Genomic DNA, 26160 nt, shown 5'->3' with positions numbered 1-26160 from the left:
GGAACCGGAAAGAGTTTACTTCCGGGTTTTAGGATGCGTCACTGTGGCACTCTATAGGAGTCTGCAGTTACATTGCACTGGGTTAAACAATGATGTGTTTATGTTATTAAGTCTAGTACCTACGTGGACATAAATTGGGTTGGCAAAAGACCTGCCTGTTCATGCAATACAAAAGAAAGTGCAGGAAATGTAAGTTCCCTGGGAATCACATCTAGGAATTAGGTTTGAGAGATTGGCACAAACTCCACCTGAAGAGGAAAATTGACACCAAGAATGTGAGTGCATGTATTCAATCCATCTAATTACTGCAGTGCAGTAAGCAGCAGGTGTGGTTGACATAAAGTAGAGGGTACATCAGAGCAACATAGTGGGTCTTATTACAAGTATGTTTACTGTCGGATGCTGCTGTGAAGGTGAGATGCAGACAGAGCAGAGCGGAGCAGTGCAGTTGGTTTATCGTCAGAAGCTGTGACCCATTTCATGGAGCTGAATACTGAGCAGACTGGTTGACGTCAAATGCTCCAGCACGCTGCAGGCGACTAACAGCACTCAGAGCTCAACAGGAAGGGCGGGGTTGTGGAGTGTGAGTGTTTAACACAAAAATGATTAGCATAATTTTAGCCTAAACATGTCATACCGCAAATACCCTTAAGCTAAAAGCTTGTTTGTGGAAATTACACGAGTGATATAATTGTGAAGCATTAAGAGGAGAACATCTTTTTTCTCACAGTTTTCATCACCCTAAAACGTTCTTCTTTCTCCTACTATTCTTCAGGTTCCAAAAAACCTAAGCATCTATTCTTGTGAAACATTATATTTGACTGATTTAAGTGAGACTATGTAACTTTAACACATGAATAGTTCAATTTATATGCAATCAACACAAAATTGCTCCATTAAATATACCAGTACAGATACATATCTTACTTGGTGTCTTGTATGACCCTGAGTCTACGGTTGCTAATGTTAGAAACATTTTCCATGTAGAACGGATGTGACTCATTTTACTGACTGAAGGACTCTTCGCTCCTTGCTTCTTTTGCACTTTATTTAGCCTTGACACATTATTGTCACATGGTGCCTGTTTCTTCTTCTGGGCGGTCTTAAGATGACGGCTTGTAATGCTTGCTAGGAGAGGGCAACATCTAATATGTTTCTATATTACAACTTTGAATAATCTTCCTACCAAAAACGACTTCCTAGTAGTTTTTGTAGTTTTAGAATAAGAAACTCCTGCATGTGTGTTCATCTCTGTGCTCTTCTAACTGGTTTGAATGGGGTTCAGTTGGAAAAGTTGATGTTGGATCAGGATTTTGCAACGTTAAAAAAAGATTTCACTGTCAATCCAATTGAACTAATCATCAAAGCACATCTACACATTCCTTATGAAGCAGAGGGGATGTGTTTTTATTTATTTACGATTTTCAATCAACTTTATAGAGGTTTTAAGTATTTTTCATTTCATTAACTGTCCGACCCATGTGATTTCCACTATAGATTCTGTGTATACAAAAGGTGTTTTTACAACAGGTGTTTGATCTTGAGATTGTTTATACCATCTAAATCATTTAATTAAGCATGAAACACCTTGAGCAATGACAGCACTCTGTGGGTGGTTTCAGTCAAAAGAATAATAGTTAAGGTATAAATGCCCAGTACTAGTCTGGTGATTTGAGAATGTAGAACTTCATGGATTTTGTTTTTGACAGAGGTTTTCTTTTTAACCACACACCTAAAACATGGACCATATTCCTGATATATATACACAAAGGCTGCCTCCCCTCCTTCTCTGATCCAGTGACACACTTTTGTTTTTTCGTCTCCTTCCTTTCCATCCCCTTCAATCTGTCAAATGCAATGGGGCTGTTTGAAGTAAAACATGAAGGCCACTCCCCGCTGCCTCTCTCCCTCTCCTCTGCAGCCACCCTGAGCCTGACCTTTCTTTGACTGACCGCTGCGGCTGCCTGGTTAAGCTCCATACAGACTGACCAGAGGTGGCCTTTAGGAAGCAGGGAGACATCATTCAACTGGAGGTATCAGTTTAGACCAGTGGTTCTCAACTGATGGGTCGCGGACCCGTTTCAAGTGGGTCGCAGAGTATTTTTTTTTGGGGGGGAAAAAGTCAAACTTTTATTTTGAAAGCCCGATTTTCTAACGCTGTGCATGCAGTAGGCGTTGGACTGGAAGTACCGGATGTCACTACCCGATCTGCAGCTCTGCCCGATCTGCAGTGCGCATGTGCGAGATGGTACGCCATATTGGACAACTCCGGACGGCAACCCAAGTAGGACAACATTGACACAGTGGCTTTTGGCAAAGCTCAAAAGGAAAACGAGAGAGAGAGAGAGAGAGAGAGAGAGAGAGAGAGAGAGAGAGAGAGAGAGAGATGAGTTATTGTTATTACAACGTGACTTCACTATTATTTAACAACTCTTTTGATTGGGTTCTTTTATTTGGGGTTAAGTACATTGTCAGAATAAGTGAGAAATGGATTTAACTTCTGTTAGACAGCTATATGCCATACATTTTTGCACACATTCACAGTAAATATGTATTCAGTATGATAGCTTTCTAACAGAAGTTAAATCAATTTCTCACTTATTCTGACAATGTACTTAACCCCAAATAAAAGAACCCAATAAAAAGAGTTGTTAAATAATAGTGAAGTCACGTTGTAATAACAATAACTCATCTCTCTCGAGTTTTCCTTTTGAGCTTTGCCAAAAGCCACTGTGTCAATGTTGTCCTACTTGGGTTGCCGTCCGGAGTTGTCCAATATGGCGGACCATCTCGCACATGCGCACTGCAGATCGGGTAGTGACTAGTGACACCGGAGACCATGAACGGTTTTGAAAACTTCTGTCACGTAATGATCATCTTCTCAATAAAACATCTTTGCTGATGTTTTTTCGAGTCTTTTGGCCAATCAGAATCAAGATCGTTGCCGGAAAGTCCCCACGGAAAATAACTTTGCGGTAGAACTATTCTTTATACATCCATGGGTACAACTTCAGTACCAAAATGAACACATAATGAAATATGACCCCCAGTTTGATGATTGACAGGTCACAGAACAATGGGGGCTATCTACCCTTACCCACAATTTAAAGTAATTCACACAGACTATCTCCTCTTTGCTCTTCTCGCAGCAAGCTGTCAGAACAAAGTGAAAAACAAACAATGGCATAAAATATTATCAATATGTCGGGTAGTAATAGATTTATTTATTTTCTTCTCAGAGTGTACCAGAATGGGTAGTTTATATGATAGTATTTCAAAAAATCTCCTGGGAGAGAATCCCCCCAGACCCCCCTTCTGGGGTTGGGTTTTCAGCATGTGTGCCTTTTTATGTTATGCAGTTCAGCTTTGATTCCATCATCTCATTAAACCTTATTCAAAAGCATACTTTAGTTCTGTGAAGGGATATAAGGGATATATGCACTGTACTTCACTTTAATTAATAATGTATGCTGAAAAGAGTATATTTTACTGTATGAATTTTTGTTTAATAGATTTGAGTGGTTCAAAATTTCGGGTCGCGATCTATTGACTAAGGAAAAAGTGGGTCCCGAGGCCTGACCAGTTGAGAACCACTGGTTTAGACTATGCCGAAACTATTAGCTGATTCATTGAAATAAGACTATAATTATGAACTAAAAGCCAGAGGATGACATTGCTAGGGGGTGGCTACTTGGGCTCATGCCCCGGATGTTTTCTGAAAAGCCTCGAATGTTTCACTTAAAGCCATTTCGTTTTTTAAAACGTCTCGTGAGTAATGTGCAGTATCGGAGTTCAAAAGAGAGGCAGCAGCCTGCGTACTGCGTAGCCTTCCCTGCCTTGAAGAAGAAGTGATCCTTTCAGGTTTGAGTAAGGGAATGCATTCATCACATTCATGAGATCTCAATGATATACACAATTAATTTAGTGAGTAACACAACTTTTGTTTGTTTACCTAGAGGGCACCTTTAGGATCTGAAATAATCAACACATTAATAAATGATGAAGATAACAATCGGATGCAGATTACAAAGGCTGATCTTAAATGACACCATTGTTACTGATGCAGAAAGAACTTTGAGGTGAAGACTGTCTTTCACATGTACTGTACATATCTTAACTTCATGTACCAGTCCTTTAACCAAAACATGTCTGAGTGTGTTGTGGGTAAGTGAAGCACAGAATGTACCTTGCTGCTGATGTCCTAAACAGAGATGTTTTCTATAATCACAAGTCAGGTAATGTTCTGTTCATTGTATTCCTGCTTCAAACCTAATTTGCAGTGCAGGACAATCGGCTGTGAGTCAGACATCTTTAGGGAAATTACTGCTGGGGTAATAACGTATCATCTTGGACCCTTCTTAGAAACATTTAACAGGATGATGCAAGTTAAATGCAGTTGAAACGCTCGGTCCTACGTCAGTTATTGATAGGTTCTGTGTAATTTTTTCCACATTTAATTTAACCTGAAAGAACAAATCAAAGACAATGAAAACTGGCCATCACTTGTATGAAGGTTAACCAGGATGCTCTTCTGTCATTTTTCCCTGGGACACTTTTTTCTGACTTTATTTTACGTTCTCAGAATCAGAATACCTTTATTCGTCCCACAGAGGGGAAATGTACATTTGTTCTAGGGCTGCAACAAACGACTAATTTGATAATCGATTAATCTTATCGATTAATGAAACGATGAATCGACTATTCGGACTATTATGCCTTGCACAATTTCTCAAACGCTCTTATTTAGCCATCAACTTTTAGATTTAGCTCGAGGTTGTTTTAGGCATGTGGAAACTAACAATGAAGACAATAAAGATGAATACTTGATTCAAAAATACATATATTATTAAATTAACTAAACAAATTGCGAACAAAATTAACATTGCTAAATAAATAATATTTCACATCAAAAGAAACAACAATGTTTTAACAAATCATATTAAATAATGTGATGACAGAACTGTAAACAGAATAGCTGAAACTTTAACAAAATAAATAACTCAGTTACCTCTAATCATTAACCCATGTTTGTATACTTTTGTTAACTCCGTAGTCGCCCTTACCGCCCTCATGCTAAACTCTTATTGCACTATTGGCAACAAGCATTGTCCACCTCAAGACATTTAACCACACCTTGGAGCGCTTAGTTCTCTCCGCCATCCCCGCCGTGTGTGTGTTGCTGCATGTAGCAGCCGCGTGTGTAAACTGCCCCGCCCCCTCGCACACAGACGGGGAGAGAGATCTCGTCTGGATTGGAAGGATCGAAAATACATCATAGACGCATTTTTTTGTCTTTTTGCATGTTAGAAACGAGTTGGCGACACTAAGACTGCGATATAATGTTTATGTAGCAATAATACATATGACATATTTTTTAAATGTCTCCAGTACCGATAAAAATACCGATAACATTGGAGCTTAACAGCGCGTAAAACACACGTGATGACATCACCAACGAATCGACGACTGAATCAGTTGGCAACTAATTTGGTCATCGACTTTTAATCGATTTAAGGTCGATTAGTTGTGCACCCCTAATTTGGTTCCAGCAGAAAAAGAGCCAAAGACAACTTAATGTTTAACAAGAAGTATGCATACAAAACAGAAAAAAACATTACAGATAAGATATATTAAATATAAGATTCTAAAGTCCATGACACAGAGTCCTTTGAAGACAAGATACTGTTTTTCCTGTAACACACCTTCATGCTAAGTTTCTCTGGTATATTTGTATACAGTCCACATGTGATTTGCTCACCTTTTAGTATCAGTTTCTAAAAGCCTAAGATAAACTTCAGCCCCTTTAGATTGTTGTCAGAGCTGCCTCCCTGCTATGTAGCACTCCTTATCATTCTCCCTTCATCTTTTCACCAGCTACTCTGTCACTGAAGTAGCCAATCCAATTTATCACCTTTTCTAGTCCTCCAATTAAACCCAAACTCTTCCCTCTACCCACTTATATTCATAAGGTCATTTCCTCCCTCACTCTCGAAAACAGTGGTAGGGTGACATTCTCACTAGCTATCTCTAAATGCCAGTTGCTTAATAATCACACTTGGAAGCTTGTACTACAGACCTAAGTCTCAAAATGTATTTTTGTGCTCCATCTATAAATGTGTCTTCCTCTAAAAAGAGGGCTACAATGGGAAATTATGTTTGATCTCCTCTGATCAAAACTATGGAAAATGTTCTACGAGACTTTGGATTGTTGCAGAGACTTCAAGATCTGGCATCGTTCAGCTAGCAGATATCTCGCAAGCAACCTCGGACCACTTCTCAACACTGTGCAAATGGCCTGGGCAGGTAGTTAAGACATTTCTGAGCTGCGCCGGCACTGAGATCATGGCAGGCAATGGATCAAAACTAAATTATTCCACCCTGAATATCTCATCCATCAATGAGTTGATGGGTTTTCTGCACCACGTTGTTACATTACCTGCTATCTTGATGTTCATATGGCCGTCCAGCAGCAGATTTTCAGCCTTCAGATCCCTGTGGACGATGTTGCGGTTGTGACAATACTCCACCGCCGACAGGATCTGCCAGAACTTCCTCCTGGCCTCTAGCTCACTGAGACGGCCATGCTTTGCCAGGTAGTCTACAGACAGAGAGAGAGAGAGAGGGGAAACAAAGACAGTTGAGAGAGGTCATGTGTCATGTTCGAAGTAAATGCAGAGAATATTATACATTCACTTATATAACATGACTCTTCAGGTCTTTCAAACACAGTATAAGGTGTCCCCCTACTGTATGTTAAATCAATGAAACATTCTTTTTAACCGTCCAAAGGGTTAGTGCTTGTGTTGAAACTATAATTTACTCTTGATGAGGTGCAGGCCTGGTGTCAATAGTTTACAGCTGTTCTACATTACAGCATGCTTTGTAAACGCATTCAGGTCAAGATATACAATGCTATTTTTCTTTTGAAAGTAAACCCTGTTCTTACCCTCTGTGAGTGTGTGTGTGTCTTTAAGTGAGTGTGCGTGTGGAGAGAGAGAGAGAGAGCAGGCAGTGGTTGACAGTGGAGAAACTGTGTTGTCATAGCCGGAGGAGGAGAGGGGACGACGAGCTTTCTGAGAACTGGATTTCTGTTACATTATGTCTACACTAGTACAAGTTGGAGCAGGGTGTGAGTCAGGGGTTAGTGGGAGGTATATGAGAGCAGTGCACATATACAACCTTGACATTAATTGGGAGAAATCAAGACCCAAGTGTAAATATGAACCTGGGTTTTTACCCAACGGGAAACCAAAACATCTGATTTATCTGTTATGGGCTGAGCACAAGCTGTGCGAGTGAGTTTGTGGTTGTGGAGAAAGAAGCATATGCATTCTTCGCGGGGCTAAAGTCATACATTCAGATCACTGACCTTTTCTCTCTGTTGGCTCCAACACCCCCTTCACTGTTTTACTAACCTTTCACACACCCAATGTTCACAAATTTTTGCATAGTGGGCTGACAGACTATTCAGGATGCATGTTTTTTTTTCAACCCTGTGAACTGAAAAAGTGTTTGTTGCCGTCGCCAGGGTTCCTCTTCACACCTCTCTGTCCAGATAGCTTGCTAACTCTTCATTTCACACTGTGGAAACTAGATAGGACACTCTGTGTTGGCTTTCCTACAGCTGGCATGGATACAGACGACGACTTAACCTGATGACAATGCACCAAGACCACAACAAAAACATATAAGGAACGCAATTATCTGAAGAACCTTAAGGTCATTTCTATAAAAGAACATTTTCCGTCACAAAGGCTTAGTTTGCTTAAGATAAATAATTAAAATATATATATATATTTATTACTTTTTTTACAGAAGTAATATTGTTATGATTCTCCCTGTGTGCACACATTTACTTAAAGAAAATATCTCTTACAGCCTTTCAAACTAGGCTTCTTTCAAGATGCACAGAGCAGTCACACTAAGCCAATTTCACAACCCAAAACTAGACAAACTAAACTGCCATCAAGTAAACCTAAAACCTATTTAAAGTACAGCAGCTTATATCCTGAGGAGAGCGACATACTGTACATCACATGGTAAACACTTCATCTCAACAACTCTGGGTCGTCTCAACTAACTAGGAGTTGACTGAAGGGTCAGCTTTGTGTTGAAACAAAGACTGTTCCATAAAAATGACCAAAGGCCATTAACACCATGAAGTTTCAGGGATATCATGCTGCTGTGATTGATAAATAGCTAATACCTGACCAAGTAAGAAAACCTGATTAGATAGTGGCTGGCAAATTCCACAGAAGAGGCTGTTCAGTGACCAGGGCAGCTTTCATGTAACGCTGCTAATCAAAAAACACACTGGGGAGGGGAATGTGTCAAAGACATCCAAGTATGCACCTGGCAGGAGAACATGACTTTAAAATAATAACCGTTCTGGGATCAAACCTCTCAGGTGTCAGTATGATTTAACTGAAGAGCTTGTTGGAGGGGCAAAAAGTAGTACAAAAGACAAACTTTAGATTCAAGCATATCCCCACCAGGTTGGCCACATCTGACAAAAAATATAATCACATTTGCATTAGTAGTTATTTTCTTACGCCCTGCATGACTCAATATAGCACGGAATAATCAATCATTAAAATTGTTGGCGAATAATTTAAGTAAATTGACTATTTGATTGATCAACTACTTATCTCATGTCTAAACAGAATTCCATTTGGACACACACACACACACACCCACCGCCCCCCCCCCGTGGAGGGATGAGTATTCCGCTGATACAATGTTGGCAAGGGCAAGGGCCTCAGAACAGAGAGGGATGCAGAGGGGCATTCTAGGAAAGCGAGCAGAACAATAATTAATCATAGGGGTATTAGGGAAGAGCTTAACAACGGCTGTGTTCTGCTTCTGCTGAGAGCGTGGTGAGGACCGAAGTCTCCCAACAGCTGCTCAGGTTTGGAGGGGACAAACATCATGAGTGAAAACTGGCTTGTTGGCGAGACCTCTGGCTGGACTTCAGACAACACCATGAGGCAGCATGGGGAGTGTGTGTGTATGTGAAAGGGACAAGGGGCAAACACACACTCTGTTCCCACATCAGTAACAGACACCCAAACCACTTAAATAGAGCAGAAACTTTAATGTCACATCGATGTGCGTGTTGATAGACACCCTCAGGCAGTAAATTGGGCTGGAGCCAGCGGGAGAGGAACACTGCCCTTTCATCCAAGTTATACCCCTCCAAAGATCTGCTGCAGCTACTGGTTGTGACAGGCCACTTCTCTTATCGCGTATTCAGATATAAAAAATAAATCCTGAAAAACAAAGCTGCTAACTTACTCCTGCATGTTTGAGCCACTTATAAGACCATTTCCATTTAACTTTTGGGTTATATTCCACAGCATCTAGTCAGTGCAAGGTTGAGCAGTCTATAATTGCCGCATCACTTTGTAAGTGCTACAGAAAGGTCTGGATCCACATGGTATCACGCTGGTATAGCGGAAAAAAACACTATGGCTTGTTTATGCTTGTTTAGACCAATCACAATTGTGTTGGGTGGCACTAAGCACAGCAATGGTGCCCTGTCAAATAGATAGCTGAGATAGTGGAAGGGGAGGAGAATTCCTCTTGGATAGGGTTAAATGTTGGTTTCCATGACCAACTTCCGAATATCTATATGGTTGGTGAAGATACTCTAAAAATAAATGCGATAATGGGATTATAACATACCTTGATGGTGTGTTAATACAACAGTGATTAAAGTGACAGCAGGAGATTACACCTCCAGCCTCAAAGTACTATGACTTTAGCATTACAACAAACACCACTTAATGAATACACTTAAGTTCTGACACTTGAAATGGTTCGGCATACTGTACCAGCTTACGTAACATAGAGCAAAGCACATTACACGCTTACCTTTAATGGATGATTAAAGCCTACACAACTGATTAAGGAATATAATTAAGAATTAAATGACATGCTACGATGAAATTGGAAGACTTTACCATTCAGTTTAGTTTAGCTAATACTGTAGGACTGATGCTTTGTGCAGGTGCAGATAGGAAAAAAACCACCACATTATTTAAAACTGTTTTATGTTTTACTAAACCACTACACTGTTTCCAAATATCTGCCATCACTGGAGAAGATGAACACAAATGACCTCAGCTCAAACTTAGACAAATATGTCAGGTTTATTCTCGCATAACATTTTCCTTTTTGCAATTAATCTTTCATCACGTCGATACCTGAAAGCTGCCATGTAAGATGCTGCATGCAGGGCCGGCCCTTGGCAGAGGCAGTATAGACGAATGCTAAGGGTGCATCAACCCATGGGAGGCGCCGGAAATTGGGGAAAATAATTTTTTATTTAAATTTCATAACAAAACAATTTCCCGATTTTGGATCAACAAAGTACATCTTATTATCTTATACTAACAGAACTACGCCTATCTTGCATACAGCGCCCATAAACTATGGCGCACCCCCCCCCCCCCCCAAATCAGGTAAGTTGAACCGCCAGAGGTTTATGGGAAATAGTTCTTTTTTTGAAATAATGGTTTTAGTGTGCAATCATAGGTTTTAATTTTGTGTTACTTTAAAATAAGTCAAACTCCCAAAAAACATATGTGTGTTTTTATTAACATTGGAATTTACTGTGATGCAAGCGGCCGCGGTCGGTGGGGGGGGGGGGGGGAATCTTGCCTAGGGCAGCAAATTGGTCAGGGCTGGCCCTGGCTGCATGCAACATTTTCTTTTAATTAATAGGGAGTTAGTCTATTATTTTCAAGCATCAACAACTCATTATAGTATCAACTTAATTAATTAGAATTAAGTTAGTCATGGATACAATTATACCGGTCATCAAAGTCAATGCAACCACACCCTGCTGACTAAAAGATGGCAGGAAACTTACCCAATCAATATGCAGGACGGTTTATATCAAGATATCTGTATAAGTGGTTTTTCTCACTGCCAGCTATAACACTACCCTCTTTCCAGCAGTGCTTTCTTAAATATGCATGCCCTACATTTCCCCACCACCTTCAAATTCAAATGGATGTCCCCTGCTCTCGCCTCTATTCTCTTCTGCCTCCTCTCCCCTCCTGCCTCCGCTCTCCTCTCTGCAGTTTTGCTGTATTTGTGGTTGACCCAATTTCCAGGTTTTATCCATACTGCGGTGTTGAAGCAGACTGTGGAGCAGCATACTGACTGACTGACAGGCAGACACAAAGGCACATCACCAAACTGGCAGGGATGCCTCTGCTGTGCCCATAACTGTGCCCACCCACCCCTTTGTGAGCATGAACTCATCACTCTCTGCCTCCTTCTGCCAAACCCAGCTCCGCTTCTTTGTCTTTAGGGCTCCAGACAAACACAGATACACATACAGATACAGACAAACACAGATACACAACCCCCTCACGCTCCACCACAAGACCATTTACTGTTTGGTCTGAATCGGCTCATCCATTGTCTCACTATTGTTTCACTGTAACAGGGTGGGCTGCTGAGCATCCTCAACAACTAGCATCTTGCTCTCTTTTCGTAACCTATGGCCAGGAACAGACCTTAGAAAATTCATCATGTCAGAATAGCGGAGGCAGCTCTCTGGGGGGTGATTGTGGAGGAAGAGGCTGTTGAGCTTGCTTGGCAGCTTATCCATTTGTCTGGGTGCATCATGACTGAAAGACTTGATCCATCTCCAGAAGACGTATTTGGAAATCAGAAATGATTGTTCAATTTTGTGAGATAGTGTAACACTAGTCTAGTGCTGCAGCTACCAGTCGCTGTCTGACTGGCTTAGCCAAAGCTGCTACTGCTGCAGCTGGTGATGACATAAATGTCTTGCATAACTACATTACATTGTGCAATCAGAGCAGAGAGGTCTGAGGAATCAGGACACAATGGTTTTATAATACTGTGAGATGATCCAGGAGATAATCTATGGAAGGAATATTAGGTTAACCAACCAAGATTGGTTATTTATTGGAATAGTTTGACATTTCTGGAAATACGCTCAGTCGGTTTCTTGACCAGAGTTAAAGAGACGGTGTTAGCTTAGCTTAGCAAGAAGAATGGAAACAATGGGAAACGCATACAGAGATCTGTGCGAAAAATGTTTTATCTCACAAAGTGGTATCTTAGTTTCATTTGTCAAATCTCTCCTGAAACAAAATATAGAAACAAAGGTTGATATTATTTTTCCTGTGCGCAGAAAAAAGACTAGCTGTCCTTGCTGCCCCTTGATTCCAGTCTTCATGCTTAAATAAGACACATTTTCCTGTATGTAGCTCTATATTTAACAGACAGGAAAAACAAAATAAAAAAGCATTTTGCCTATATTGCAAAACCTTTCCTTTAAGAGTGTACTACAGTATACAGTGCGAGGCTAGCAGAAGCTTCTGCTTGTTCCAACCACAATTAGTTGCAGTAGTTGTCACATATATACAGATGAGTCTTTCTGTTTTATCTCTCTGCATTTCTGTACTTCCTTTTTATTTTCAACCACACTCATTAATTTGTACTTGTGTCATCCTCACAGCTCTCTCTGGGTCACAGGAGCAGGAGTTGCTACTGCTGAGTCAACATCACAAGTGGAACACTGGCCTCAGAGTTACAAAGACACGCACACTCACACATAGGCTATTAGGTTCACCGTAGACTATCGCCGGAGTAATCCTCTCGACATCTGCGTCATTCTCAGACTGTCTAATAGGTGAGACACAAGTGAATGATGAATCCACAGGATTGCAGGTTGTCCACGTCAGACAGGTCTATACTTGTGTTATTAATGCTTGAAATATTTGAATGTATGATTAGTTCATGTCTGCATGTTCACATAAGAAAGGATTGAAGGGTTTTTATTAGCTTTAAAAAAAAGAAGAAAATTCTGCGATTTGAAAATAAAAAAAGAATTCCTTTGCAATTAAAACACTTTTTGGGGAGCTTACGTCCAGTTTACTTGAGATTGCAGTATGTACACATTTTAAACATTGAGTTTGAGTGTGCGTGTAGTAGCGATAGGTACAGGAAATATGTTACAGTAGATGATAATTTCAATATTTTTTATACAGTCTGTTTTACTCGTACGCATTGTAAACCACTTCTACAGTGAAAACGAATTATTGTTATTGTCCACTTGGAATCTTGTATGATGTTTTATGAACGTCTGAGCCTGCTAGGTTATGTTTAGGCTCTTAAAAACTTGGTAAATGACTGACTGGAAATTATTTTCTTTACTGAAAGAATCACCTCCATCTGTCCCAAAGGTCCAAAATGAAATAGGCAAGGTGTTTTTTCTTCTCCGTAATCTGCTTCTGCCAAAATGACAACATCTGGTCCTTTTTAGTCATTTTTAAATCATTATGAAAGTCCTTCAGGCAGCCAAGATGAATCATAGAAGATTTATTTATGTGACATCTATTTGGCTCCTGTTAAGACTACTGACGTTGAGCCGTTCTCTGTTCATAATGTGAAACAGGTTACCGTTTAAAAGATGTGATTGCATTTTGGAAAAGTACAAATAAATATATAAATAACAAAAATGTTTCGCAAACATTACAAATAATTAATATAACATTAAGCAATGTATTTCATAGTTCCAGCCTTTCAAATGTGAGGATTTTGTTTTTTTCTTCTGTGATAGTAAAAACACATTTTCACTATCTTATATAAATATTATACAAATGGTTGATTAACCAAGAAAGATCAAATCACTTAATTTTGAAAATGACTAATACATTTGCTGCAGTCCTACATTTTAATACAAATAAATAAATAAAGGTTAGCTACACCAGACAGTCAGCATTACCTGAGAGTTGGGGTGCACAGATATGGAGTGCGATCAAAAATGTTTATAAAGAGTTTGCTATTGTCAAAAAATCTTTAAATAAGGTGTTTAATTTATCCGGAAAATGTGATATTAATAGTTGTAATGCAATAATCAGGTTTTGGTACAGCACTGTTTATATAATGCATCATGTTTCCTTTACTTTGTTAACTTAATTTTGTAAAATTATTTAAAATGTTCCTACACTTCCCTAGGTGTATTGCTGTTATCAGTTATGCTGTTTGTATAGTACAAATAGAAGTAAAGTAAACTGAACAAATAGCTGTACCTGTCCAATTCAATAGAGATTTCTCATTTTTCTATTTTCCCTTCCTCGACTTCTCGGTCCTCCGGTAGTGACCCGGAAATGGATTTCAGCGTGCCATGGGAAGGACATCTAATTTCTCTAAATGCACATCGACGACCGAGCATCGAGGAGGCTCTCTGGAGGAGCTATAATCGAGGATACGCTGATGGTTCCTCCATGGCTCCTCCGCGGATGCATTTCCGGCAACAGTGATGTTTAAAAGAGTCGTGACGCACGGCCGGACTTATCTCAGCCAATGACAGCTCTGCATGCATCCCCTGGACATCCAGTCTTTGATAGTGTTACATTATTATGAGAGTGCTCTCATACTTTTTTGATTCTGAAATTGTATATATTTATATACACACATATATATATGTGTGTGTGTGTATATATGTCTGCACCTGTAGCCTGTTATTGTCTCATTATACCGCACTGTGAATTAATTAAAGTAAATATATAAGTCGTCATGAACACAGTTCTGTCCATCAGACAGAGGGCTGCTGTGCCTCCTGTAATCATTAATGGACGTCTCTTTAAAATGACCGCTCAGAGGAGAGGATTTCTCATTTCTCTACACGCCTGCTGCTTCCACTCCTCTCTCCTCCTGTGGGCGGGACTAAGACACAAGGATAGGAGTCGAGGAGGGGAATTAGAGACATTAGAAACCTTCAATGTCACGTGTGTTTCTAAAATGGAGGCTAAAAATATGGAAATTTCCATTTTATTTGTGCTGATCGGCTCATAAAAAATTATTACGTTTTAGGTTGAAAGACAGAAAAATAGTTTAACAGTATATATTCAACATATAATCAAACTCCCAAGTCAGTGAAAGTGGAGAAATTACGTAATTGGCCGGCATGTTAAAAGTAATCTTGCACAATCTGAGTAGTACAGTAAAGCAATGAACAGAAAGTGCTTCTACACCACATATGGTAATAAATGAAACCTTTTCTCTTTGAGGCTGCCTCTCTGCGGCCTTCTCAGTGAGATCTTTATATGACAAGTAAGCGGTGTCAGCACATTTAGCACAGCAATCATGAGCAGCACCTGACAAGGGCGAGGATTATGCCGTCAATCATATGACCTTTGAGATTGGGAGTGTAAGACATTGTTACTTCCTTGTTTGTCAGAAAAATTACTGACACAACAGTTCAGATTTTGTGCAACCGAGATAGGGAAAATGTGCATGAACTGGGTGGGGGCAATATTTTTTAGAAACTGCAGACATACTGATCTTGTGTTTAAGAAATAATATAAAATCACTCACCAAAGATCTCCCCATTCTTGGCATACTCCGTGACCAAGTATAGCATGTTCTTCGTCTCCATCACCTGAGATAAGGAGAGGACGAAGGAACAGGTGCAGAGAGAGGGGAGAAGAGAGAGGGAGAGTGAATCCAAACAGCAGACACATTTTCAATAGCTATCTCACTAGATAATTTAAAAGTCTGCTGCATCAAGAGATAATTAGAGTAAGGGAAAAAGGAACCAAACAAACAAATAACCCAATATAATGCACAATTGTCCACATTTCTCTTAAGTAAAACCACAGTGCCTGGCCTCCACACAGCAAAACAAAATGTTATGAATGGCACAGGGTCTAAATATGGCATCCATGTAAGAGAATGGAGGTGGACGGATGGTGAATGGTACTTAAAACCTTTCAGCCCTCACACCGTGCTGTGTTGTGTAGGAGGAGGAGAACAGATTTAGAAGCAGAAACACTCTGGAGATGAACAGAATTAAATGTGGAGGGGAGAATCACATGGAGAGAAGAGGATGAGTCAGACACAGTGAGCCAGACGTTCACACTAGAAATCCCACGCTCATTGTTTATGATCAATTTTCCATCTGTTACACTGACCGATTCATAGATTTAGGAAATTAAAGCCAGGTTTTTTTTGGTTGGCCCTGGTTGTGTAAAAAAAACACATCTTGTCCTCTCGGTGTTGTCGAGCTGGAATCCAACTGATTCAGCGATAATGAGGAGCCTACCCATACCGGGCTTAATTCATCAGTCAAAACAAGTGGCATTGCGTTTTGACATACAGCATCTATTCTGGGGAATAAACCTTCCTCACAGCGGACATTTTGACATGTCACAGCAAGAAGAGCAGATGAGTAACTAATGGTATTATCAATGGTTCCGTTGAGTGTCAGTAAACCAGCGTGCACAATAGCAGGGCCCTGGCACACCTGAATGGAATGCAGCCATTACTAATCTACTTAATTACATCTGTGTTTGACAAGATAGGGATCCACATTCAGAGACGCATATTTTTATTTTACAATGGATATCTTTCTATCACTTTAGTTCGTACAGACAGCTAGACTCCGAGTAGATTCATATGTTGTCTGTCCATCTGTTGGCAATCCTAAACTGATTATTCATACGTTTAAAACACCATTCTGGACAGCATTGGCCAAACATCAGGGAAACAGCAGATGTTGTTGGTAGAATTTTCAACTTAAAGGTCACCTATTATGCAAAATCCACTTTTTCATGTCTTTTAGACATAAACATGTGTCGCCTCTGTGTAAAGAGATTCTGAACGTTTCAGGAAAAAAGATTAACCTGATCCATTTATATAAAAACCTGTCTGAAAATGAGCTGATCAGATTTTGGCTACTTTATGATGTCATAACGATTTTTTGGGTTGTGTAACCATTAGCCAATAACCAAACAAGGTAACACCCCCCTAATTTTTTTTCAACTAAAAACAGAGTCAAATGAAATATGAATACAATTTTAACAGCGAACTGTCCTATGTAAAAATTAGACATTATTTTTTAACAATCACTGCAATTTCCATCTGATATACTGTACCCTATTCTGCAGACTTACAGTATCTCGTTGTTACTGTACCTAAAAAGGTACGGAGGTTTAATAGACAGCCCTACATATATATGATCATTTTCTGTGTTTAAGATTTTGCTACAGAACCCTGTTGCTACAATGTAACAATTGTTGAAACCATTTATTTATCATGTCTGCAGCTGCTAACTAGTAAAAGCTTTCCTGCACCATTAATAATCTCTACACCAATTCAATAGAGCGGATATAATACATTAAGTACATATTATACAGTGCTATACTGAAAGAATACAGTATGTCTGGCTCCAGATTGCTTTGACTTTGAAAAATTGCTATGGGGAAAATAACTGACGCTAAATCTGTGTAATTTAATAAATATAGTCCGAATTCCAGATCCCACGAAATGCAAGCTGCACTTTGTGATTAGCTCGTTATAGACTGACAAAAGTACTGACTGACAAAACTCTGAAAACAACATTAAGTGTTTATTTTGTCTGTTTTAAGTTGTTGTACTTGTAGAGAGAGTAGAGTATGCAGGAAAGTGGGAAGCTGAACACTCTGCAGAGGACGGTTAGAAAATCAGGGCACAGGAGTGAACTTCAAAGAAGACGCCACACAACACATAAACTAGAATGGGGTCCACAGTTGGGTTTTCTGTGTTTTTTCATTAGCCAAGGATTCTCTTTGAGCAGACCAAACTTTACAAAACTAGAAGGGAAATCACTAATTGACCTGAGCTGATTGGAGGATGTGTTGTTGGAAATAATGATACACACCAAAACACAAAACTGGAACGGTGCCAAATGGTTGTGTAATGATAATGAACACTCATTTACTTTCCATAAACAAATTAACAGGACCCCAAAGGCTTATGTAATATGACTAAATCACCAACTTTTTTGAGTTATGGAGGGTAGGCAATTAAAATAGCACAGCAAGATTATTTTTTATTAGCCTTAAAAAAAAAAATGTAGGCACATTTCTGCTGCATGAAATAATATCACAACTTAAAAAAATAGTTAAAAACATATCCATTATAGAATTTTTTGTAATTACAAAAGAAAGCCATGGTGTTCAATGCATTTCTGGATAACAGAAAGTGACAAAGAGGATGTCTCAGGTCTTTTTCACAGCAGACACCGTGACTTGACGGTTTTATTTATTTGGTTGGCAGCTCATCCCTTAAAACAGGAGCCTTAGATTGCTTATAATAAAGAGGAAATATGAAGGGTACAGTATATTTCATGCTTGTTATACAAATAAGTAAATTAGTTTTTCTTATCAAGTTAGATTTGTTAGAAAATGTTTTCAAATGTAATTGACTGAATTTATTTTAAAAGTTGGCTTATTAACACATGAATACCGTGTAATATATGTTTACATATATATTTAGGAAGTACAATACAATACAAGACAAGTGTAATAGAATCTGAAGGGAAGGGGCACAAGCACAAGTTTCATTTGTGGGCCATATTTCATTACACTTTCAGAATTGGCTGAGGGCCCATTCAAAACGGCCCACGGGCCGCATTTGGCCCCCGGGCCGCAGTTTGGACACCCCTGCTGTAAACCATGACAGTGTGACAGTGAGCCACTGGCCGTTTCTCAATGTCGAGTACACCTGCTGCAGAGCCACTATTTCCAGTATACTACGTCATCGAGTGGCGCCGAATGCTGGGTATTTAAACAGTCCTTCGGCGCCACTCAATGACGTAGTATACTTGAAATAGTGGCTCTGCAGCAGGTTTACTCGACATTGAGAAATGGCCAGTATCACAATACCACGAACCAGGATTTCAATATGTGTGATTTTGTAACTATGACATTTGTGTTTCACAGTACCAGTTTATGTTGTGTCTGGCAACAATTTAGTTTGTTTTTTACTTATAGAAACACCAAATTAGTGGAAATTCTTTGCTGAAATGTGACCTAGTCCTCAGACAGCTAATTTCAACATTAAGTCTGGAGGCACTGACAAGAATGAACAGTGTTTACTAAGCAAGCAGTCCATTCTTAAATAGAGCTGGATGCTGTAGTACAATAATTAAGTATGTTATTAATATAATCTTGTTTGAACCCCACTAGTAGCATGTTCACACGGTGCAGAATGTCAGTCAGTTATTTACTATGCTCTCATGTCTTAAAAGTATCCGGGGGTGGCAGGTTCTGCTAGGCAGCAGTTGTTTGATAGTGCATTAGAGAATGACCTGGATTAATCCTGCGGTTCAACACCCTGACCCTAAATAACGAAAGAATATCAACAAGAAACAGTGGTGAATTCTGCTTGAAGAATCGCATTTGTTTTTAACACGCTCAACAGGTTAATATATGGCATCCACTGCCATGTTTGTTGCAAATAATATTAGCTCAGCTGCTTTCTGAGTGGCCACTTTAACCAGGGAAAAGATGACCCAACTGATGTTTAATTTTGTAATACATTTCCAAAAAAAACATATTAAAACCCAGAATAAACCTTTTGTAGACATCATTACAACACTGCAAGCAACAACTTTTAAACCCAGGCCGAGTTCAAATCATTAGGTACTGAAGTCTAAATCAGTGAAAGCAGATAGAGGGAAGCTGCATCTCTAAAATGATGATTCATTTTGTGAATCATGTTTCAGACTCACCTGGTACAGCTTGATGATGTGTGGGTGGTCCAGCATCTTCATAATCTGAACTTCCCTGTAGATTTTCTCCAGGTTGACAGCATCCAGTTGGGTCTTGTCGATGATCTTGATGGCCACCTGCAAAATGATCAAGAATCGACGATACAAGCTTTATCAGTCCGTTTCTCAATAACACACTCTAGATAGAAACACTACCAACACTCACACAAACACTATTACAGACAGTCATTTCATATTATCCAAGAAGCAAAAAGACAGTGTGTTCTTTCTAGAGAATTGCTTCTGAGTCACAACATATATACTTAAATACAGCCCATGCTGAAACCTTCATAAACACTCTTAAAATGTGCCAAGATGAAATATCACAACTAGCATCTCTTCCGCTGCAACAACAACTACGCGACGACAACAGAGACCGTGGAGACCGAGGAATAAACGGAGACTTCGAGATTCCCCCGGGGACGCCTCGGCAGACAGACACGCATGAGGCAGTGACGAGAGGAAGAGAACCGAGATCCGAGGGAACAAATATCCGCCATGTTGTTAGCCACCCTGCTAGCATATCAACGGCTAAAGCTACAACGGAGCCTCCCTCCCCCCACCACCACCACCACCACCCCACCACGACAAGCCGGTTGCTGTAACGGACAAAGACAAATATCTGCAAGCTGACGACATTGTGCATTTAAGCAACAAAAATGGACTACATATTTTTCATCTGAACACTAACAGCCTGAGACACAAACTGGCTGAACTCAGGCAGCTATTCATGAACGGTAAGGCAAGCATATTATGCTTTTCTGAGACCAAATTGGACAATTCCATTACAGATTCAGAGATTGAAATTGAAGATTATCTTGTAGTGAGAAGGGACAGGAACGTGAATGGAGGTGGTGTCTGCATGTACATACATAAAGACACCAATTTCAAAAACCGTACTGACCTGCATCATGAAAATATTGAATCTGTTGAAATTCTTTTTGACAATGCTAAATCTGTAATAGTCGGGACAATCTATAGACCACCGGAACAGAGTGACTTTTATGATACATTAGATGGGTGTTTGGCTGATGTGGGGGATGTAGAGACAATTATTATTGGAGACTGGAACACGGATATGCAACGTAAAGACACGTCCGTCTTCAAGTCCTTCAGTAGGATTTGTGATCTGCACGGCTTCAGCCAGCTAATCACCCAACCCACCCGGGTATGTGAAACAACACAAACTACCATTGATCTCATTCTGACCTCTGACAGGTCCAGGATCTCCAGTAAAGGGGTTATAGCATGCGGTTTAAGTGATCATTATATGATATTCTGTACCCGCAAAAAGCTAAAACAAAGGGCCGGCTGTCACAAAACAGTCATATCTAGAGACCTCAAAAACTACTCTAGCGAGGCCTTTAACCTAGAACTGGAGAGCCTGGACTGGTCAGATGAGCTCAGTGGTACACAAGTTGAAGAAACATGGCTTGGTTTAAAAAACAAATTCTCTGCAATACTCAATGATTTGGCCCCCCTAAGAACAACCAGGGTAAAAAAATCGCGCTGAGCCGTGGATGCACTCCGGCATACTGACCGCCATGAAAACCAGAGACAAAAAATGCTCTGAGTTTCATAAAAGTCAGTCAATGCTTTCCAAAAGCACGAGCAGTGAACTCCAGGCCCACGTGACTGAACTAAAAATTGAAAGAAACAGACTAAGAAATGACGTAAGCTCCATGATCAAAACTGCCAAAAAGAATTTCATCAATGTCAAAACTGAGGAAAACAAAAATAAATCCCGTGAACTTTGGAAATTACTCAATAACCAGCTTGGCTGCAGTAAAAAACTCAAAACGAGATTTTCTAACTTAAACATAAAGACAGATAACAGGCTCATCACAGACAAACTGGAAGTGGCCAAGTACTTGAACATTTTTTTCACAAACATAGCCACAACTCTTGTAAATAAATTACCCTCCCACTCAGGGCTTTTTGGAGTAGATCACATCATGACCTACTACAAAAACCTAGGGGTACGCAAAGATGATTTCAGTCTAGCAAGGGTAACAACAGCAGAGGTACTCATTAAACTGAGCGCCCTCCAACCTAACAAGGCCACTGGCCACGACAATATCCCCTCCAAATTCCTCAGAGACACAGCAACCGCCATCTCACCAGTCATAGCTCACATAATTAACCTCTCCATAAAACAGGGAAAAGTACCCAAAGACTTCAAAATTGCAAGAGTAACCCCCCTGCACAAAAAGGGCAGCAAATTGGACCCAGGCAACTACCGCCCTGTTTCTATACTTAACTCCATCTCGAAAGTCATGGAAAAAATAGTATATGAACAGGTCGAAAAGTACCTCGCGGAAAAGAAACTAATCTATGAATTTCAATCTGGCTTTAGAACATCCCACTCCACTGACACATGCCTTCTTTATTTGAGCGACCACATCAAACAAGAGGTGGACGAGGGCAAGTACTGCGGCATGGTGATGCTGGACCTACAAAAGGCTTTCGACACTGTCAATCACCCCATTCTGATTGACAAGCTAAAAGCAATTGGTTTTGATAAACTATCGGTGAGCTGGATGCAATCCTACCTGGAGGGGAGAGAACAGATGGTGGAGGTAAACGGTACTCTGTCCCCCCCCCCCTCCCAGTGAGCTGTGGTGTTCCACAAGGAAGCATATTAGGTCCGTTACTGTTCCTAATTTATGTAAATGACATGTCATCAGCATGTGACTGCAACTTGTTCCTGTTCGCGGACGACTCAGCCCTGCTGGTCTCTGACAGGAACAGGTTGCAGGTTGAAAAAAACCCTCAGCTCCGAGCTCGGCAGAATCTGCACCTGGCTCGCCGATAATAAATTATCATTACACCTGGGTAAAACAGAGTCCATTCTCTTCGGTTCGAAACATAATCTCAGCAAATCCGACGACTTCTCAGTTGCAGTGGGCGACATTATTGTCACAAGTAAGAAGGAAATTACATACCTAGGATCTATTCTTGAGGCAAACCTCTCCTGTGACAAAATGGCATCCAATGTAATAAAAAAGTCAATCAAAGAACTAGATTCCTATACCGGATCTCCTCTCTGGTAAACAAAAACACCCTGAAAACTCTGGCAGGAGCACTCATTCAAGGGTACTATGACTATGCTTGCACGTCATGGTACCATAGCACCTCCAAGGCGCTAAAAATAAAACTTCAAACATCGCAAAATAAACTGGTCAGACTACTGCTTGACCTTTCATCTAGAACCCACCTCACCTCTGCCCACTTTGACAACCTAGGATGGCTTAGAGTAGACGACAGAGTACAGACTTGCAATGGGCCTGGTCTACAAGATCCACTACACCTCTATGGTACCCATGTACATGTCAAAATTCTTCCCAAAGGTCAAGGAATACCATGATCATAACACCAGAGGGAGCTCCACAAATCATGTGAAACCCAGATTTGGCACAAAAAAGGGGGAATACACGTTTCGCAATTATGCCACATCAAGGTGGAACGCTCTTCCCACAACTGTAAAGGAAAGTAAAACTATACTTACCTTCAAAACCTCTCTTAAAGAGCACCTTCGGGGGAGAGCATTGCAAAACTGGCCCCGGTAATGGTACAAATCTCAACCTGTCGTTCAATGGACAGCTTCCCCCCCCCCATCTATGTATATACTCGCATTTTAGACTCTGTTACTAACTGTATATCTGTAGACTTGGTATGTCTTAAATGTCCGGTTAGGATGTATTAGAACGAAATCTAAAATGAAAATTGTAAACAAGCAATCTGTATGTAAAAAAACCACCTGTATGTAAATTGTAAATAAGCCATCTGTATGTCAAATATGTCTTATATGTCTTAAATGACATGATGAATTGGAAATGGGGGACCCTGATGTAAACAAGACGAAAGTCTTTCTCTGGTCTGCATCCCCTTAACAATTGTATGTTTTGAGCTGTACTGTACTGTACCCAATATACAAGCTGTTAATAAACTTTTCAACACACACACACACACACACACACACACACACACACACACACACACACACACACACACACACACACACACCACACACACAACACACACACACCACACACACACACACACACACACACACACACACACACACACACACACACACACTCACACACACACACACACACACACACACACACCACACGACACACACACACACACACACACACACACACACACACACACACACACACACACACACACACACACACACACACACACACACACACACACACACACACACACACACACACACACACACACACACACACACACACACACACACACACCACACACACACACACACACACACACACACACACACACACACACACACACACACACACACACGATTAATGATGTCCGGTGGGTAACAAGGCAATATTAACATCTCTCCTTCAGACTGTCTCATAAACAACATTTCATCAGTGTGATCTGAAGTGTTTCCAAGCGTCTGTGAGCTGCAGGAGTAAACAACAGGAGACCCCAGTTCCCCTCTCAGCTATCGCACCACACAGCTAGATGTAGTTAAACAAAACTCTTACTGAGCAGGAACAATCGTTATATCGATCATTTGACCTACATAAAAAGAATCTGAAACTATATTTATGATTGATAGTTTTATTTGTCTTTTATGATAGCAAAGATATACTTTATCCTACAGACTGATTTGGTTGTTGCCTACAAAGGTATCAAAAGTATCTTTGAATGTAGGACCATTGGTTGGAAAAAGCAACCTATTTAAATATGTCAACTTGGGTTTTATGGAAGATATGAAAGTGTTCCCTACCCAAAAATATAACAATTAAGAAACTACACTAATCAAAGATCTAGAAAGGCGGTTCTGAGCAATAGATCCAGTATTTTGAAGGTTTATCCAATGCCAAAATGGCACAGAACCTAAAAACCTGTTCGTGCCACAAGATTTTCCAGTGAAAACTAGTGACCTTAATTTCAAACTTTTCGATGCTAGATATCATTGTATTTTTGGCTTTGTCGATGCAACTGTATTATTCAAATAGTCTAAACACTGTCTTATATTTGGATTTAATCTTGAGGTGGAGACACCACCCTACTTGCGCCATGTTAAATCCTGTTAAACATTATGAAGTTAGCACTTACAGATTTGAAGTAATGGGTGTTTCGATATGTTAAACACCCTTCATTATAATCTCCTTACCCACGGTACAGACCGGTATGAAATTTGGCATCAAATCCTATGAGGAAATTCTTAAATAATTTAATGGCACTCCAGCAGCAAGTGGAGACCTCAAGGACATAACATTTAAATCGCTAACCTAGTACAAGGATTACAGGGTACTAACATGAACAGATCTGAGACAAGCAACTGATTACATTGTCAACAATACTAACCCAAACACAGACACACACATACAAACACCGTATTGCGTACTCTGCTGGCACGAGGTCATTTAAGGACAATGAGCTACAGAGGAATTTATCTCATACATTTAGTAATGAGAGCAAAAATGCAGGGCAACGCTGTGCTCAGAGATGGATACATTTAATAAATGTCCGTCCCACTGACCTGACAGGCAGGACCACATGGGAATGGGCCAGCACTATGTGAACCCAAGAGCTGCGGTATGTAAATAATGAAATCAATGGATCGGTATAATAGCAGGGGCCATGAGTAGAAGAAGTAGGTAACACACACACACACACACCTTTCTAGGAATATGCACACAGAGACTTGTTTCATGAGTCGTTCAACTCTTGTTTTCTTTACACACACCACCTAGGCTAACATCTCTTTTGCCCTGGCAAATTCCCAAGGCAGATGGCATCACATAAAGTTGATGACCTGCCTCTCCAGCTGACCTTGGTCACTCTAACATACAGTCTGGCCATGGGCCTGACCGGGTCAAACAGCTGCAAAGGCTCTCTGTAGTGACCAGCGCAGAATTACCTCTACCAAAGCAGAGACAACATGCACGTTTTAATGCAATACAACACCTGCTGAGGGAGAGGTGCAGCCACTTAGTGAAATCAACTGGTGTAGTGTTTGGCTGAAATTAAAACCTGCATTCAAATAGCTGTTAGTGTTACATGGTTGCAGATTACCTGGCTAGACTTACACTGTGCCACTTCACTGGCGTTAGTAATGATATTTGAGATACACACACAGACAGAGAGAGAGAGAGAGAGAGAGAGAGAGAGAGAGAGAGAGAGAGAGAGAGAGAGAGAGAGAGAGAGGAGAGAGCGAGAGAGAGAGAGAGAGAGAGAGAGAGAGAGAGAGAGAGAGAGAGAGAGAGAGAGAGAGAGAGAGAGAGAGAGTCATGGTACTCATTGGTACTGGTGAAGAAATACCTCTCTGTACTATGAAGCTGAAATAAAACTAGTCTGACAAATCCAAACCCTGAACATTCTGCATCATGTCCAGTCCACACGCAGTGTCAGTTGGTCTCTGTCTGCATGCATGCGTGCAAAACACTTTGCTTTCCAATTACAGAGCTCTGGCTGACATATCCTGCTCCTCACAAAGCTCTTGGCAATGATGGGGCCCAAGAAACCACTAAATCACATCGTTATTTGGATTAGATAATGGGACCACCGACCCATGC

General features: G+C 40.4%; 1 protein-coding gene across 4 annotated transcripts in view; it reads right to left on the bottom strand.

The window, feature by feature from the left end:
• Window positions 1–26160, bottom strand: part of sik2b (salt-inducible kinase 2b) — a 49738-nt gene that overhangs the window by 22637 nt on the left and 941 nt on the right. For all 4 annotated transcript variants that reach the window (XM_034225453.1, XM_034225455.1, XM_034225454.1 and 1 more), the window contains exons 2-4: window positions 19544–19660; window positions 15367–15430; window positions 6437–6598 (exon numbers count right to left, since the gene is read on the bottom strand). In XM_034225453.1, the coding sequence (XP_034081344.1) occupies window positions 6437–6598; window positions 15367–15430; window positions 19544–19660 (343 nt within the window). The remainder of the gene's footprint in view (window positions 1–6436; window positions 6599–15366; window positions 15431–19543; window positions 19661–26160) is intronic.

This window comes from Gymnodraco acuticeps, unplaced genomic scaffold, assembly GCF_902827175.1.
Source record: "Gymnodraco acuticeps unplaced genomic scaffold, fGymAcu1.1, whole genome shotgun sequence".
NCBI classification, from domain to species: Eukaryota; Metazoa; Chordata; class Actinopteri; order Perciformes; family Bathydraconidae; genus Gymnodraco; species Gymnodraco acuticeps.
This window is presented reverse-complemented; position numbering and strand designations above follow the sequence as displayed.